This window comes from Tamandua tetradactyla, chromosome 21, assembly GCF_023851605.1.
Source record: "Tamandua tetradactyla isolate mTamTet1 chromosome 21, mTamTet1.pri, whole genome shotgun sequence".
Taxonomy (NCBI): Eukaryota; Metazoa; Chordata; class Mammalia; order Pilosa; family Myrmecophagidae; genus Tamandua; species Tamandua tetradactyla.
In genome coordinates, this window is record NC_135347.1 from 37321434 (window position 1) to 37336496 (window position 15063).

The window sequence follows — 15063 nt, forward strand, 5'->3', positions numbered from 1 at the left end:
ATTGTAAAGGAGTAAGTTTAAATACTACTCTTAATATAAGCATAACTTACCATTTGGGGTTAGTCATCTTCGAGAGTTTGGCTAGATTGATTTTAGGAGTACTTCATTATTATGACCTTCTCTCCTCCCCCCCCACCCCCACTGCCATTGCACAATTCTCTTTGTCTTGAAGAATAAATGGTTTCATGTAGACATTTTAGGGATTTATACTTGGTTCTGAATTGTAATTTTCTACTGAGTAGAAATATCTTAAAATGAAAGGTAGCTCTTAATATATATGTATCACTCTACCTAGCATAGTGCTCGGCAATTGTAGCTGCTTAGTAAGTATTTGTTGTATGAATCAATGTTTAATGAATTATTGACTAAATGAATACTTGGGAGCCTTCATTATGTCCTCACCCTTGCAAGTGGAGTCTAGTACTACAAGCAAAACCCAGACATAATCTTGGAAAAACAATGATTTTTAAAAAAATGTTTTGAACACATAATATTTTAACTGGAAATAAAGAAAGAGGAAGGTGGCATATTTTAATATAGAGTAATTTATGTACTTAATTCTTGAGTAGATTTTAAGAGTAGCTTTAAAACTTGAATATAGGCTTATATGCTATGTGATTGGGTCAAAGTGATAGTATTTTGAAAGACCATATGCCTACCATTTATAGTTTAATAGCTATGATATTTATATAATGTTAAAATGGATTTTAATAACAAATTAGGAGAATGAGCTAGCATTCAGCACTCTGAAGCGTAAAGACATAACTAGCGTGCCGAACAGTAAAGTTTGTATGATAAGCTTGTCCATCAAAGTCTGCTTTGGACCATGTGAAAAAGGGGGTGTGTTTGTACAATTCTCTAGATCCATTTAGGGATTTTGGTCTGTCATTGACTGGGCAACATTTGTAACTTATTACTACTTTTTGGTTTCAGGTGTAAATGTGTGGGCGTATGTTTATATTTCTTTTTATAAGAATGAGAAGCAAAGAATTTAAAAGATGTCACAGTACTGTTCTATTAAATCATATTTTTGTCCTTGATAATGAATGTAAATTTGTGTTTTTGTTGCTATTGTGAATTTATGGAATGCTTACATAAATAAGATATTGATGATTAGAAGAGAAATTTGTGAAATTTAAGCAGCACAGGGTTCTAAAACCTAGTAAAAGTTGGAAACAGAGCAGGTGACAATATGGATAAGTACAAAGTAAATTTTTAAAATAAATAGGATTTAAATGACCTGGGATGTTAGAACTGGAGACAAGAGTGTGTGTTTGTCAATATATCCTTCATGTTTTACAGACTCCTAAGGGAACAAGGGAAGATACAATTTCACCTTTTCTGTGCCAAAACATTTTAATTATATCTTCTTCCAACTACAGCGGTTCAGTAACCAAGGAGCTGACATTGATGCATGTGTTGATAAAGCTGCAAACATTCAAAATGAGATTAACAAAGATTTTGAGCAAAGGGTGACAGCTAATTTTGCACAGTATTCTGCGTCTAATTCAGGCCAGTGTAATAATAGAATATTTTATAACTGTTTTGTTATTCAAAGGGACGTCTATGATGCATTTATGTTTGTGGATATCTGTATATCATACTCAAGAAATTCTGTCTGTGGCTTAAAACTATTTAAATTTATGTTGTAACCTTAAAATAATATTAAAGGAATAAAACCTCCTCTTATTAGTTTTTTTTTTTTCATGTATATCGTACTTCATCCTAAGAACTCTTTGCCTTACCTTAATTTGTCTTGAACACACTAGCCAGAGAAGGTATAGGGATGGCAAACACGTGTTTTCTAATATTGCTTAGTATGCACTAATAAAATGGCCAAGAAAAGTTATATTCATTTATTTAATTAATAAAATTGTAGTTTCTTTATGTTCTTGAGCTCCTTTGAGCACATTTCAGTGTATTTCTTTTCTCTTCTATTCTTTACTTGAAGGCAGCTGACAGTCTTCTTTCACTTTTCTTTTTGTTTGTGAAATTTTCTTTTTTTTTTTTTTTATCCACTCACTTCTCCATCTGCTTTCACTTTTGTTTGCTTGGGCCGTCTCTCATCCCAACTTGATAATGAGGAATGCAGTGTGACCCTGACCTCTATCAGCCCATGCCTGACCTTCTGACTCTACCATATAACCTTTGACCTTCTCTTTGACAGCTTGATTAATTACCCTGTGTTATGATTTATGAGTAAGTGCTATGTAAAAATAATAGACAACAGGTGGTCCTCTGAAAACTTTTTGTGGCGTGTTTTCTTTTACTGACTTAACTTGGTGAGCTATTTGAAGTTGGAAACTTAACTGGAGTAATATATGTTGGTCCATATTATGGTATTTTTGTACCAGGGAGCACAGCAACAGTTTTTCAGAAGCTACAAGTTGAAACATGGGCATGATGAATATTTTACAAAATATTCGCAGGGTACTATTACCTAATGCACGTTGGGAATAAGCACAAAATGGAGTCAAGTAGCATTTCAGGCATTTCAGTCCCAGGTCACGTCTTGAGAAAATTACCGAAATAATGGAGGGGGCATTTTTCAAGCAGAGCAGCAGCTCCAACAGCTATGTTTACTTTAACGCTTCACTAGTGACTTCTGATTGGTTGTCATGACCTCATCTCTCTGTTGCACCTAGGATGTTGCCACAGTGACATATATACATACCCTTCTTGTAGAAAAGATAGGAAATAAACAGAAAACACTTCTTTCAGAAAAGATGAATGGACAGTGGGTTGTCCATTTTAACCATGCATGGGCAGATGTAGTTTACAGATCAAAACTGTCTGGATTTAATTTCCCTTGAGGATGAGCACCTATCTACTTTCAACTAAGGAGATGGAATGCTAAACTTGAAAAATATGATTGACAAATGTGTGTAAAATGATCTCTTATAGAGCCTTCTTGCTTGAAGACCAAAACAGTTCCAAAAGTCAGAGGATTCTACTTTGGCCTCTGACCTTTTTGGTCACATGTGGCTTGAAGTATTGGCAGGTTAATGTGCAGAACTGAATACTTTCAGCTTACTTTTTATTTAGTCAACCACAAGAGATTTGAAAAGATATAGAATTTGCCTCAATTTTCCATTTTCCTTAGACTTGGTAATTAATGGGCAAATTATGTTAGATAGACCTTCTGTTTTGGCAAGGTTTTATTTGGGGCAAAAGTACATTCTGGTTTTGGTCAGGCATTTAGAAATTTTATCCAATTGTAGAATCCAATTGTAGAATCTTCTTGATAAGTACCTTTCTGTACTGATTTGACTTATTTATCAAATTTCCTATTCTTTGCTTCTTTGTGTTCGGCATCACCTATCTGTTTAGACGTCTCTGACCTAAATCATCATCTGTTGGTTGGCTGAATGATAAAGGAACTATTATTTATTAGTAAGTTCATCTATAGACTTTAAAGTAAAGGATATCACAACAAATACTTACATTTAATAAAATACGAGATATTGCAATAAAATTCTAAGCAGTACTGATTAAGATCCCATAGTTTATGCCTAATAATCACAGGTCTGAAAATGAAGCCACAGTTATAACAATGAAAGTATAGAAAATGGAATGATATGAATTAAAGAGGTAAAGCTTACTTTTACCAGTATCTCTCCTCTTGATCACCTCCTCAATCTTCTAGATTGTGTGATCAAGCATAAGAGTTAATTAACATCTTTGTGTATGCTTTGTCTCTTGAAATGTTAGATATCGGTGTTTATTTGGGTAAATCATTATAAAAGATGCTGTAAGTAGGATATTAGATAATCAGTTTGATCATTTTGTCTGTTACATATAACAGAAGAGATTTCCATATATATTTGAAATGGCCGAACTTTTCATCTTATGAGAAATTTGGCATACTTCAGGAATAATGAAATACAAAAAGATATACTCTAATATGGAATGTTTGAGATTCCAAGTGTTAGTTATGGAGGCCTCCTTAACTAACAAGAGTGGCAATACATAGTTCTTTAATGATACTATACTTGGTACCTGATTTTATAGTGCAGTTTTGTAAAACTTCATGGCTACATTGATTAAAGTTAGCAGTAACATCTCTTTTACCTGTTTCTGTTGTCTACTGATTGAGTTACGGTGAATGGAAAGAATACATTTTTTAAAATGGTATTTATTCTGAATTTTTAAGCTATAAGTTGATATTCTATTTGAAAAGGTTGTTTGTTGATATTTTGTCTCTGTTTTGCTTAACTTTGAGTATTTGCTTTGAGTCCTTAGTTTCCATATATTAGTGTTGACGTAGCCAGAATCTTTGCACAAAGGATTTTTTTTTTACAATATTACATGTGACAAAAGGCAGGAAAGATGTTTTGCTACTTATCTGTGGTTAGAACATGTAGGTGGGATAGTTAGCTTTATTTTGTTGTTTCTTCTTTCTCTTGTTCTTATAAAATACTTATAAATGGTTTCTGTAAATATTACATTAATTTATGAGAAAAATTTTAATTGAAAAATGTTAAGTTTTTTATAGAATGGTAATTGAATTTGTAACAGACATTTATTAAAATTAGCTCTTGTTTCTGCAGAAGATATTCCTGAATATTTCTTGATTGTTATTACATTAATTAAATTGACAGTCTGAAATATCTAAAGGATAAAATGTTTTCTAAATAAATCAGGTATATAAGGAGAAACATTCATTGTTGATATCTAAATGATAAAAACCCTTTAATTGATTTATATAGTAGTGACTGAAAAATAGAATCATTTTTCATCTGTTGATACCTCAGTGAAAAATTGACATTGTGTCTTTATAAAATTGGACAAATGAGTCATGTAATTTTCAGTTACACAATCAATAACTTAGACAAATACTACTTGTTTGATGATTTATGTGTGTCTATTTTCTTATACTTTTTAGACTGGACACATCAAATATCAGAGTCCATGTAAAATCAAATAGGAATGATAGCTTTCCAATCCACGGGTTCCAAACACTGAAGTAAAAACTTGCGCTCAGATAAACCTGTTATTGAAAGTATTATTTCTTTGATTAAGCTGTAAATTAGGAAAATAGGTTTGTAATTCTGGTAATGATAAATTTTGTCTAAGAGTTCATTTTCGTTTGGAATTCATTCATTATACAAAGAAAATGATCATGTTATATCAGTTTATTAAAATCCCACTTTATTACCTTGCGTTTGAAATATTTCTTGTCATTAAAATATAGTATATCTCTATTTTCATCACTAAAATTTCTGAGTCTATTTTGGATTTACCAGCTCTCACGCATATACTTGCATATAAGTACGTGTGTGCGTGCGTGTTTAAAGTTCAATTCACTCAGAGAAGGCAGGGAAGAAACATGACAGGAGACCACTTACTCGCAGTACAGAATCTAGTAAGGAGGCAGTTTTCTTTTTGGCCTATGGTGACCTTTTTTGAGTATGTTCCTTACACCAGAGACAGTGTACTGAATGCCTCTGTTTCACCCTGTTTAGCAGAGTGCAACAGTATTCTTTAACTTACTTTCGGTGGGAGGAGAAGTTATAGCTGAAATTTGAGAAGGGCGTGAAAAGTTGTAAGAAGCACAAGGAAGAAGGATAGGAACTTCCTTCAAATGTGATTTTAATAACTAGTCAAGTGTGTCCAACTGTAGAAAATCACCAAGTGACAATCTGTCTACCTGACAGTGATCACAATGAATTACAAGACTTTTGAATAGCTATACAGATTAGAAATAAAGCAGGGCCAAATAAAGTATCTTATGTTAGTAAAACTTTGACTTACCAGATCAGAGAATTAAAAAACCAATCTTTTTTTACACTTTGATGTAGAATGTTTAAATTAAAAGTTACTAGAATATTTTTATAAACCTTTCATGAAAGAGGCATTTATCTAAGTTTTATTTTAAATTAAAAACATCCATTGAAGAATGTGTGGTGTTTTCTTAATCAGCATGGTATATATTATTATATGGATAGTTTTCACATATGTGAGAGAACTGTATCTTAATTAACAATCCTAACATTAAGTCAGAACTTCAGTGTTCTTGACAATCCCCAAACTAAATCAGGGTTTTAGACAATAATATCCATCTGATTGGGGGAGAAAACTTGAAACAATTCTGATAAAGTTTGTGTGTAGTTTGACATTAACTGTTAAAAAAAAAAATTGCAGCAAAATAGCCTATTTCAAAATAGAACTGAATCCAAGCTATTGGATAAAAATATTGGTTTATTATCACTGCTATCAGTTTTTTTTAATCATCTTATGGTTGTTTTGATAAAAAGGAATTAAATTCAAGTAGAATATCCTATAGTTAAAATTTTAGAAAAAAATATCCTTTCTTTAGTAAGTATGAGATTTTTTTTTATGACTCTTAAGTTTTTATCAATGTTACATATCTTTGAAATATGACCTTATAAGATTTTCCAAGAATATAATTGGGAAACCACAATACAAATTGAATAGAAAAGGCAAGCTATATAACAACTTCAAAAATTTGTGTTGTACATGTTTTCCTGTAGTTATTCTTTATCCTCTATTTTCTCATGATTAGATTTTTCTGTCAATGATAACATAATATAAATATTACGGTTGCCCTAATTATAACTGTAGATATGTTTGCCATGCTAGAATTAAATCAGATAGGAAAACATATATTTTACAAACTTAAAAAATGTTTAGTAGTTTACCAGCTATATTTTATATTTTAGAACTTGACATGTTTCCTGGTACTAGTTCTTAATAAAGAAAAATTTTTATGGCAGTTTAACAAATGAAAGCAATTTCAAGATTAAAGAGTTGTTTCCATATATTATAGCAAGACATTATTTATTTGTTTTAGAATTTGGCCTTCTGGAGGAAGAGAGACAAATAAAATCCAGTGCACAGATAGGCGAAAGTATAGATATGTAAATCTGTGGAATGTTAGATCAGATTTATTCCTTTTTAACTGCTTATTCTTTCTTACCATTCAAACAAAACAAAAATGCTCATTAAAAGGTAGTTGGAAAGGAAAGAAAATCCAACAAAATGTAGTTTGAATTGTAAACTTTATTTTCAATGGATTTATTATTTCCAAATATATATTATAAATATTAATGCAGTTTGAAAGAGCACCTGTTATTTAATAATTTATTTCAATCATTTGGGGGGTCTAGGAAATCTGAAGTACAATTTTTAATTTAAACGCTATAATCTTTATGTTGCAAGGATGTCTTTTTGTTCTTACAGATAATTTATGCTTATTTATTTACACCTACAATAAAGGCAACAATTTAAAATGATTTTTATTGAAAAATAAAAACCATAATTGTCATTTCTAAAGGAATATTTTAGTGAAGCTGCATCTTTATTAAATCACCTGTATGATGTTTTTAAACTTATTTATAAATTAGAAATGGTTTCTGTGACTAACTTATACCTTCTTTTTTTCATTTTAACACAGGAAGGATATGGAGTAATAGTACTAAATCCAAATGAAAACTATATTGAAGTGGAAAAGCCTAAGATACATATACATTCATCTTCTGATAGTTCAGATGAACCAGCAGAAAAGCGGGAAAGAAAAGATAAAGTCCCTAAAGAAACAAAGAAGCGACGTGATTTCTATGAGAAGTATCGTAACCCCCAAAGAGAAAAAGAAATGATGCAGTTGTATATCAGAGTAAGTGAGGTCACTACTTTCTTTCATTATTTCTTTAACTTTATTTACTTTTTATTTCTTATATTTTGTTCAGTTTTTAAAAGAGACTGTTAGTTCTTTGATTTTTGCCATCCATTTCCCATGGGTGTCTATTTCTTAAAAGTAATGTTTTCTATAACTTATTCAAAATTACAAATTAACCCATCTTATTTCAGTGTGACATTTTGTATGTCTCAAATGCAAATGCTATTCCCTTTGTTTCATACACTTTTTCAAGAAAAATTTTCTAGAATAATTTTACTGTGATATATATGCAGAAGGAAGAAAATTTTCTAATCGAGTCTCTCAGCATACATTTAAAGTATTTTGCATTTATGTTGTTTATAAGAGAGAATATGTGTAGCCTTTATCTGTTAAGACATGTTACTTCTTGAATTAATAGTGTCCTTTACAGAACATCAGTACACATTTTTGGGTGGTAACAGTTTCACTGGATAATGCATTGTTTTCCTATGAACAACCATACGTCCAGTATATCTTAGCATAACTTCTAAAGGCAGATGAGGGGAGGAAGAGTAATTAATATATTAATGAATATTAAATTTATTTTATATTCATGGATAGTGTAATGAGGGAACTCTGTCCTTTGCTCTTTTCTTACCTAGAGAAACTTTGCACTTTGTAATGCTAGCAGCATGGAATCGTTATAGCAGTGCTGCCCAAGGACTTATAATTCTGCAGGGAGCACAAACAATTTTATTTGTACTTTGATACTTTGATATACGTACAGTGCATTATGTATTTGTGAAAGATTCATGGAGTTTCAAAGCCCTTATTATGGATGCTAGAAGTTTATAGTAAAGCATGTCTAAAATGCCACTGGGTAAATAAAGCATTCACTTGATAGGTTCTTCATGTGAACAATTTAGAACATTTAAACATAGACTAATTAGCGCAATGTATGGTAATAATAAAGTTTCAGAATACACAACTTGATCTATTTTTACAACAAGGGAATAATTCAGAACACCTTTGAGGCAAAATATATTGCATTCTCAGTTATTTATTTTCTTCATACTTGGTAGATCTTTAAACATTCAAGATATTGATTAAAGATCAGTCTATTGAATAAGTTATGACAGTAAAACAGTAGTGAAGGATACATATAAATTCTCAAGACCCAAATATATCCAGACCAACAATATCTAAAGCACTTCATATAATGAGCCAAGCAAAAGTTAGGCACTTTATGATAGGCGTTCAACAATATTTGAATTTCTGAAAGGTATCTCACTATTTAATGTATTTTTACAAAGAGAAATCATTAGATTTGGAATCAAAGAGTGCATCAAAATTATCTAAGATTTACTGCACCCGCCACAAAATGAACTATTCTTCTCTTATCCATTACAGGATCAAGCTTTGTAATGTATTTTTACAAATAGAAATCATTAGATTTGGAATCAAAGAGAGGCTTTCCTGTTCTAATCTGTTTATATCACTCCCTTTTTTTCCTACTACTGCATCAGGATCATGTTGTCACCTTCTTCCCCATTGGTTGTCCTAAGCTTCCTACTGTGTAATCCAGACCCCATAAATCAATTATATGAAGTTTTTTTTAAAATATACAACTCATTACAACTATTCACTTGTCTATGTAAAATGCAAACAAAAAATGATTTTGAGTATTGTTCATTAATTCTTGAACTGTTTTTTTTTTTTTTTTTTTTTAAAGGAAAGACAGAGAGAAGGAAGGAAGGATAGAAGGAAGGAAGAAAGGGAAACATTTTTAAACATTTTCTTGTTTTTATTGTATTCTGTTTCTCCGTTTTTGTTACATGGGCTGGGGCCGGGAATCGAACCGAGGTCCTCCGGCATAGCAGGCAAGCACTTTGCCCGCTGAGCCACCGCGGCCCACCCTGTTTTTTTAAATTTGTCTATGACATACAGTTTAAGCATCTATGTCAGATATAGGTCTTATTTTCGCTCTTCTATTTTCTCTTTATCTTGTCACCATTGCTTTGATTTTTTTATTCCCTTATATGTGTGCATTTTCTTTATTCTGCTTTTTACACCTGCTTCATTTTCCCCATGTCATTTTTTTTTTCTTATACCAAAGAAAAAACTCTTTTTGGATTGCTTCATTGTTAAGACCTGCTCTGTTTCCCTTTGTGTTGTTTTTCTTTATCGCTTTTACACTTCTGCCACTTCATTTCTTTTCCTTATCAGGTTTTTCTGCCTTTCTTTTTCTTTCTCTCTTGTCCTTTTTCACTCACCAATCCAGGCTCCCATTGAAAGCACTAAAAGATGAAAATAGACTATTATAGATAACACAATTTTATATTTGATAGTTCTAGTTATATATTTTTTTCTTCACAAACACCCTTTGTCTTAACATCTCCCAGAACTGTGCAAAACAGAAGATATCTGATACTTTTCATACCTACTTCTAGATCATAAAGCTTGATCCTGTAATGGATAAGAGAAGAATAGTTCATTTTGTGGCAGGTGCAGTAAATCTTAGATAATTTTGATGCACTCAAGAAGTGTCTTCTTCTGTTGCTCTCTTCCCTCTGCATAGCTCCACATGTCAAGTGTTTGTAAGTTTTGAGACACAGAGCCTGATACATTATGGAAACAGACTAACTTCTATTTTTATATATACATCTTTACCATTTATATTTTGCAATTACTCATCCACTCTTTTCAACAACCCCTAATTGCATCCTTATTTTATAGTTGCGGAAACCGATAATACAAATAATCCCTGTTTGCAACACCGTATGTAATAAAAGCAAAATATGACATGGTAATATGCATCTGACGATAATACAGATTGTTTACCAGCTATTTAATAGACACTATTAAATGACTTTAAATAACATTTATATATATTCTTTTCTAATTGGATCACTATTATTAATATTCATTGAATAAATAAGTAGTGGAGCCAGGATTAAAATCCTAGACTGCTACTTTTTTTATATGTCCTATATCAAAAAAGTATGCTGCTTGATTCTCCTGTGAAGAAACCTTCAAACAAACAAATTACGTGATTGGTTCCCTGCCCAATGCAGAGGCTGAAATTATGTTCCCGGAATTAATGATAAAAAGTTTGTATGTCAAGATTTATTTAATACCTTGATTAATCTATATATTTTCATATGACTACATAAAAGTGAGATACCCTGTTTTCATTTTTGGCTCTGTCATTATAACCCTAAAATTAGGGATGAAATGGAAATATTTTATCCTGACCTACTACTGCTATTTCTGCTTTATGTACTTGCTCATAAGAGTATAGCCAGACTGCTGTACTCATTTTACCCCATTATATGCCTTGTGCTTTATGGGATCTGTACTTTTGCTTTCTGTTCTTTCTCCTAATCCTAAACCTAATCATCTTGTCCTTCCCAGCTGAAATTCTTCCTCTTCTTTTCATCATAATCTGTTAGCTCTCCTTACTATCACCTCATGGAAGTTACTGTGTTTGCTTAACTTATGTGGAATTTATCATGTACTATCTTGACCTATTTCATGTATTTTTGTCTTATACTATTATTATTAACGTTACCAATTTATCTTTCATGGCTTTCCACTAGGTCTCTTCACAGGCCCTTAGATCTTTGAGCTTTATAGATTTTGGCATTGCATGTCAAACATTAAGAATATGAAGGTACAGAGCATATTCTGAAGAAGTCAGGAACTGATACTAAGCCTATCCATTAGAGTCCAATCCCTTGAAAGTAGACAAAAGCAAAAAGACCAGGCCTTAGTCAAGCGGTGCCTAGATGATGGATCTCCAGCATGGGAATGAATGTTATTCTGGTATTAACCTGAACCACAAGAGGGTGAGTACTCAGGCTAAGAAACAAAGTCAGGTAATCGGCCATTAGAGTATATGGATAGAATATAGGAAAAAGTGGCATGATGCCAGTCTACCTAATGTTGGGTTGTAACTACTTAAAAATCTCTTCCCTGGAAGTGAGACTTGGTTGTGGGATGTGGTGATGGGAAGTAAAACCAGATGCTGGGGTGAGGAGAAGACGACCGGTTACATGGCCACAGAAGGAGAAATCAAATGTAGAGGAGACATTTATAGAATAGAAATTTTTGCAGAGCCTGCCATTGCTCATTAAAGTTACTCAAATATTTATGGGTTGATTGCTTGTTGACATCCATCAAAAATTGTATTCCTTACATGTGAGATGTTTGATGTCTAGTTTTGTGACTGATTTTTTAGCATTCATGTGAATTTTTGCAATTGTTCAGAAACAGCCAGTACTGATAAAGTGAAGTTTTTCTTTAAATAATATGTTTTTGATGTTCTGATTTGGGTTATATCCACAATGTTTGTGAGGGCCAATAAATATCATCCTGTCTTCTCCGAATTTGTTCTCTTTTGTACTAGTGCCACTGGAGCCATTTCTACCCAGTGTTTCAGCATCCAAATTCAGTTTGTTTATATTACAGTCAATGATTGTTTATCTCTGGAACAATTTTATTTTCCCTGGTATATTCAAGTATTGGAGTGAGGGTTATTGAAAATATATATTTTTTCTTTTTCTCTGGTATTTAGTAAATAGTCAAAATGTTCTTTCAAATTTTTGCTAATATCTAGTATATACAGGCAGAATTAAAGTGGAGTCTAGGCTGTAACTTTAAGATCAGCCAAGTATAATTTTATTTTATTTACTAAATGAATATAAATAGATTTGACTATCTAGTGAATTATGTAGCACATTTCTGATGCACTAGGAGCAGAGTTTGAGAGACCAAAGTACTTACTGTTTCATGTAGCAACTTTCCCTAACTATGAAATAATGTACTTGTTGGCATATATTATAGCTTATTAAGGGGATTGATTTGGTCTAGGCAATAAGCATCATGTCAGACATGCCTGGCAGGGAAAACTGCTTAATATGTTTTGTAATAAGATGGAATTTTTTGTTCTTGAAAACATCTGCCAACTGAATTCAAGAGTGAAGACAGAAAATGTCATCAATTTAGTGGTAATCCTATAAATTTAGTTTCCTTTTGAGCAATACATATCAAGACACACAAAATTCCCAGTGTTAATCATCACTGGTTATAGTACTTTGTAAAATGATGAAACAAAAACATTTTATTTTTATATAATGTGTTAATTAATTCATAATGAATTTTAATATTTCAACTGATAAAATTTTAACAAGCATCTTGCCAACAGATCATTTTTTAAAGCATCTGTTTTTTAATGTGTTGGGTTGAGAACTGAGTCAAATGGCTAAATATGTACATATATTCTTTTTAAAAACATATTTTGATCCCCATAATTATGGATACACTATTTTTTTCCCATTAGACCACCAGGGGCTGCTGCTGTTTGTATTGGATTTTGCTCTCCCCAGAAATTGAATAACACAATCACATTACATCTTTGACTTTATTCTTTTATTTTTTTTAGTCACAAATCTTTTAAAATATAACTTAAAAGAATATTAGGCTTAGCTAATAATTACTATGCTCAATATAAAATTTTATTATTTTAAGCTTTTTCTACATTTTAATGCACTTATATTTTTCCAAATTAGCTTAAAACCTATAGTCATTGAAGGCAAATTCTGATAATTTTTTTTTACTGTATAAGTAGCATTCAGAATCATACCATTGCAGAGAGTTGAGATGAGATTAAGGTCACAGATCTGATAGACTTGAATGTGAATCTCAACTCTTCCCATTTAATACAATGTCACTTCCAACAAGTTAATTTCCCTAACCTCAGTTTTCTTGCCTGAAAAATGGAATGATAATGATATATATAAAGCAAACATAGTTCTGGCACTTAATTTTGTGGCTTGGAGACCCAATAAATAACATCCTGTCTTCTCTTGTGTTTAGAATCAACTAAAAAAGAATCTAATCCTCAAGGTCCATGGCCCTTTTAGAAGTACCTTGTATAAAAAATAATACCGCAATCTTACCCTACTGAGTTTGGAGTTCAATAAGCAATAAGACATTGGAATCAGACAAATGGACACCAAAACACCAGTTTTATTAACTGATAGAGATATACAGGAAAATGTGGCTTAGATCTGTGGCTAACTGGACTTCCTAATATAGCCCTCCTGAAGTGAATTTTTCCCTTTTCCTCCAAACATCCTCCTTATTCTTCATGATGGAAGCAGAGTGGAATGCATCCTTCCTGCCAGTAGAATGGAAAGAGGCCAAGCATGCTCAGTTTCTTTTTTTTTTTTTTTCAATTTTTTTATTAATCAAAAAAAGGAAAAGAAATTAACACAACATTTAGAAATCATTCCATTCTACAAATGCACTCAGTAATTCTTAGTATCATCACATAGATGTATGATCATCATTTCTTAGTACATTTGCATCGATTTAGGAAAAGAACTAGCAAAACAGCAGAAAAAAATATAGAATGTTAATATAGAGAAGAGAATTAAAATAATAATACTAATAATATATATATATATATATAAAGGAAAAAGAAAAAAAACAAAAACAAAAGATACAAACACACAAACAAACAAAAAACCATATTTCAGGTGCAGCTTCATTCAGTGTTCCAACATAGTTACATTACACTTAGGTATTATTGTGCTGTCCATTTTTGAGTTTTTGTATCTAGTCCTGTTGCACAGTCTGTATCCCTTCAGCTCCAATTACCCATTATCTTACCCTGTTTCTAACTCCTGCTGGTCTCTGTTACCAATGACATATTCCAAGTTTATTCTCGAATGTCGGTTCACATCAGTGGGACCATACAGTATTTGTCCTTTAGTTTTGGGCTAGACTCACTCAGCATAATGTTCTCTAAGTCCATCCATGTTATTACATGCTTCATAAGTTTAGTCTGTCTTAAAGCTGCATAATATTCCATCGTAGGTATACGCCACAGTTTGTTTAGCCACTCGTCTGTTGATGAACATTTTGGCTGTTTCCATCTCTTTGCAATTGTAGATAATGCTGCTATAAACACTGGTGTGCAAATGTCCGTCTGTGTCTTTGCCCTTAAGTCCCTTGAGTAGATACCTAGCAGTGGTATTGCTGGGTCGTAATCCATTCTGCCATTCTATGTCTTTTGATTGGGAAATTCAGTCCATTAACTTTTAGTATTATTACTGTTTGGATAATATTTTCCTCTACCATTTTGGCTTTTGTATTATATATATCATATCTGATTTTCCTTCTTTCTACACTTTACTCCATACCTCTCTCTTCTGTCTTTTCATATCTGACTCTAGTGCTCCCTTTAGTATTTCTTGCAGAGCTGGTCTCTTGGTCACAAATTCTCTCAGTGACTTTTTGTCTATAAATGTTTTAATTTCTCCTTCATTTTTGAAGGACAATTTTGCTGGATATAGGAGTCTTGGTTGGCAGTTTTTCTCTTTTAGTAATTTAAATATATCATCCCATTGTCTTCTAGCTTCCATGGTTTCTGCTGAGAA

The 15063-nt window shown here is 32.0% G+C and overlaps 1 protein-coding gene across 9 annotated transcripts in view; it reads left to right on the top strand.

Annotated features, from left to right (window-relative positions):
- Positions 1-15063, top strand: part of ARB2A (ARB2 cotranscriptional regulator A) — a 545745-nt gene that overhangs the window by 209129 nt on the left and 321553 nt on the right. For all 9 annotated transcript variants that reach the window (XM_077139148.1, XM_077139150.1, XM_077139149.1 and 6 more), the window contains one exon: positions 7418-7636. In XM_077139148.1, coding sequence (XP_076995263.1) covers positions 7418-7636 — 219 coding nt within the window. The remainder of the gene's footprint in view (positions 1-7417; positions 7637-15063) is intronic.